Genomic DNA, 3,952 nt, shown 5'->3' with positions numbered 1-3,952 from the left:
AGGGAGAAAAGAAGGGGGGAGGGGAAGGGTTGTCTGCTAAAAATGAAAATTCCTATTCTTAATAGCACAAAATAAAGACAACTGATATTATTAAAAATAAAATTTAAAAAGTTCCCATTATTATTCTTGCCCTTCAAATAAGTAACAATTAAACCTAATTTGGGGATAAGTGAAAATATTTATCCAGTATGGCATCAGATTTGAGCAAAAATGTTTTCAAAAGATTATAAGATGATATACTCTGAATTCTTCCTGTGATATAATTTTTAAAATTCTTTATTAAAGTAAAATTTTCTATACCATAGGTTATAAAAGTACCTATATGCTAAATTTGATTTTTCTATCTAGGGCAGTGGTTCTCAACCTTTCTAATGCCGCGACCCTTTAATACAGTTCCTCATGTTGTGGTGACCCCCAATTTCATTGTTACAAATTGAACATAATTAAAGCATAGTGATTAATCACAAAAACAATATGTAATTATATATGTGTTTTCCGATGGTCTTAGGTGACCCGTGTGAAAGGGCCATTTGACCCCTAAAGGGGTCGAGACCCACAGGTTGAGAACCGCTGATCTAGGGTTTTTTAAATAAACAATATAAATTAATTGGGACATAATGCACTTAAAGTAATTTCTCAGTAAAAACAGTTGTGATACTGAATCTACAATATGAAGAGTCACATAGACTATTAAGATCAATACTAATAAACATTATTTATTTGACAAATATAAATATAGCTTGTTTTTAAAATTTTGACAACTTGCACCCCAATTTTTTTTGAAAAAACAATTTTTTATTTTCTAGAAATATATATAAAAAGAAATTTCCCACAAAAGATGCTATTCTCTCATTTCCCCATCTTCTTCCTCTTCTTCAACACCCCTGATATAAAGGACATTATTACTCCTTATTAAAACTTCACCCAGGTGTCCAGACAAGGCTCCATCTATGTATTCTTCTGTGTTTGCAAGCTGCATGTTCATATAGCCATCTACAGATACCAGGTAGCCTCTGTACTCCATTCCCCACTTAAGTTTCACCATTACTGGCTTTCCTGTTAATCCGTTGAGGAAAGGTTTGGGATTGAGGGGCAAATTCATCGCGAGGACAAGCAAATGCTGTAGGCTACTCGCCGCCAACCCAGTTCTTGTCCTTCCCTGGTGCCTGGAGCGCCTACCCCAGCTCTGACCGCGAGAAATCTGCACCCCAAATTTAACTGAATAAGTTATAGGCTGAAAACATTACTTGCAAATGAAAGCGGAAAATTCTACCTTAGATTTTATGCACACTCAAACTATTTGGATTTATGAACTTAATTACTTGAGTTCTGTTTGAAAAGTAGGTCATCAAACAAAAATGTAATGTTTTCAACATTTTTCAACTGATTCATCCTCAGAGACAGAGACCAGATTGATTTACTAGGAATGCTCTTTTTGGGGAGCTGGCGTCGACAATGAAAACTCTATCCCCAGAACTGGTCCAACTTGTATACAAAACTGAAATGATCATGAAACAAAGTAGGGTTAGAAGATTACAGAAACACTGACCCAAATGGTCATAGCCACAAGAAGACACAAAGCCTGAGATTTTTTTTTTTTAATTCAGAAAGACAGAGAACATTATATTGGCAAGCTGAATGAAAATGGGATGTGGGAAAAATGTGATGAGAGGGCTACTGCCCATAACCTTCTTCCTGTGGCTGACCCATGTAAGAGGTATATTCTTGAAAAGTAACTCTAATGAGTTTCATTAAATATATTGTTTCTTAATTTCAATCAGAGCTAGTATTCAAAACAGACTTTTGAAGAAAGGGAAATTTCAACTCATGTTAAGAGTGAAGAATCAGTTATCTCTGCTTTGTACATAAAAGATAGATGGCAGGAGAAAAAAAATCACATGGATGGAGAAGCTAACATGATGAGTTTTTGACATTCAATTATAAAATGAGATTTAAAATTTTATTTGTTCATGACATAAATATTTGCTGAATGTTTATTATGTAGATTGCATACTACTTAGCACTGTGTAAGACCAATTGAATGGCAGTAATTACAAATGATTTTTAAACATCAAGAATGCATTGTAACATATTACATCACACAATTCCACTGCTAGTGATTTATCATTAAAAATTGTCTGAATTTCATATTGAGAGTCAAGCCAGTAATTTTCCTGCATTACTATATTGGCAGGATAATTTGCTATAAGCTTGCTAAATTTTCATATATGATAATTATTTCAAAGTAGATCTTTATATATATTTCATTTATTCTATTTTCTACTATCAAATCATGGACTTTGGTAAACATGTTATAGGCAATTCAAAATCATGCATTTTTATAGCCATCCAACTCTAAAAAAGGATGCTCTTCACTGGAATTAATGATACTAAAGGATAACATAGTTGGTTTGTCTCAGTGGTTGAGTACTGACCTAGAAATCAGGAGATCACGGTTAGATTCCTGGTCAGGACACATGCCCTGGTTGCAGGCTCTATCTGCGTGGGGGTGTGCAGGAGGCAATTGATCAATGATTCTCTCTCATCATTGATGCTTCTGTTTCTCTCTTCCTTTCCCTTCCTCCATCTGAAATCAATAAAAATATACTAAAAAATAATACCAAAAGACAGTCAATAAGAGTATGATTAGCCTAATTTATACCACCACATTTATATAAGAGAAGTCAGATTGGCTTTATACACAATGTAATATTTGAAAAATGCACAATATACAATTAGATTTTAAGATTTAAATATGCATTAATAATATGGCACATACAAGTTCTCTTAAAGATATAAGGTGAAGGAAATAATTAATATATAATTTGAAGTCAAATGCTTTACTTGAGTGTCATCATACATCTCTAACTCCATTCCTAATGTTATTTCAATTATATTTTCTTTTATTTTTGACCTGAGAAAACATTTTTTCAGCTTTTATTCTTCTTTATTTTATCTTATTTATCTTTTTAGATCTTTATTGTTGAAAGAATTACATGTGTCCCCTTTTCTCCTCCACTAACCCCTTCTAGCCTGCCCCACCACCCACCCCAGGCCTTCACCACCCTATTGCCTGTGACCATGGATTATGCATATATGCATACAAGTTCTTTGGTTTATATTTTCATTTTAATTATCTTTCTGCAAAATATAATATCAAATGAATGCAGATATTTCTCATTGAGGCAAGATAGAGTAACAGGTATCACATTTACCTTTCTTCTTGAAAGGTCTAAATATACAAACAATATATACTTTTTAAAAAACTTTTGAAAACCTGTGGCACAAAGCAACAAAGAACAGTAATTCTTCATACAGAAAACAAATGAGGTGAGTCCTATAATATTCATAATATATTGATTTGAGAGATATTCTAAGTGAAATCATTAAAAGGGGGACCCATTTAGACTCTTATGTGCTTCTTTATTTGAGGAGATGCAGTTGAACATATGGAAGACAAAAGAAGCTAGAGTTTGCAGTACAGAATACTGGAAAGGATAGACCTATAGAGAGAAAGAGCACTCTGAAGATCTGTAGAGAGTCCAACTAATCATTGCACATAAGTAAAGAAAATACCTGAAACTGGGAAAAAAGAACAATACTTGAGGAAACAGACCTGGACACCATCTAGGGCCAAGAAGAATGTTTGTTCTAACCAGCAAGACTAAAAAATATCTTTATACAGTTCACTGGGTGAAATAATCAGAAATATTTTGCCTAAATAGTTGGAAAAAATCATCCTTAAAGTAAATGCTTTTCTGCTCCTATCAAATACATATTAAAAACAAATGTAAAAGGATCAAATTAGTTGCAAGAAACTTGTCCTAAAGCAAAGCTTAAGAAAATTATAGGAATATAAAGATGTCTAATATTCAAGAGATAAAATGCAAAATGTGTGATATCGAGCATGCAAAGAAATACACCTGAAGAGATTAAAATTTTATCAGTCAAC

At 33.0% G+C, this 3,952-nt stretch overlaps 1 protein-coding gene across 1 annotated transcript; it reads right to left on the bottom strand.

Moving 5' to 3' along the window:
- Nucleotides 1-773: 773 nt before the first annotated feature.
- LOC102243246 (small nuclear ribonucleoprotein F) lies at nucleotides 774-1,118 on the bottom strand. The gene has a single exon (XM_005883026.2). The coding sequence runs from the start codon at nucleotides 1,100-1,102 to the stop codon at nucleotides 842-844; it is 261 nt and encodes an 86-aa protein (XP_005883088.1). The 5' UTR covers nucleotides 1,103-1,118; the 3' UTR covers nucleotides 774-841.
- Between the last annotated feature and the right edge of the window lie 2,834 nt (nucleotides 1,119-3,952).

This window comes from Myotis brandtii, unplaced genomic scaffold (genome assembly GCF_000412655.1).
Source record: "Myotis brandtii unplaced genomic scaffold, ASM41265v1 scaffold752, whole genome shotgun sequence".
Classification (NCBI taxonomy): Eukaryota; Metazoa; Chordata; class Mammalia; order Chiroptera; family Vespertilionidae; genus Myotis; species Myotis brandtii.
This window is presented reverse-complemented; position numbering and strand designations above follow the sequence as displayed.

Bases quoted from the DNA above. Each gene is read 5' to 3' on its own strand.
- LOC102243246 (XM_005883026.2), bottom strand. From the start codon at position 1,102: ATGAATTTGCCCCTCAATCCCAAACCTTTCCTCAACGGATTAACAGGA.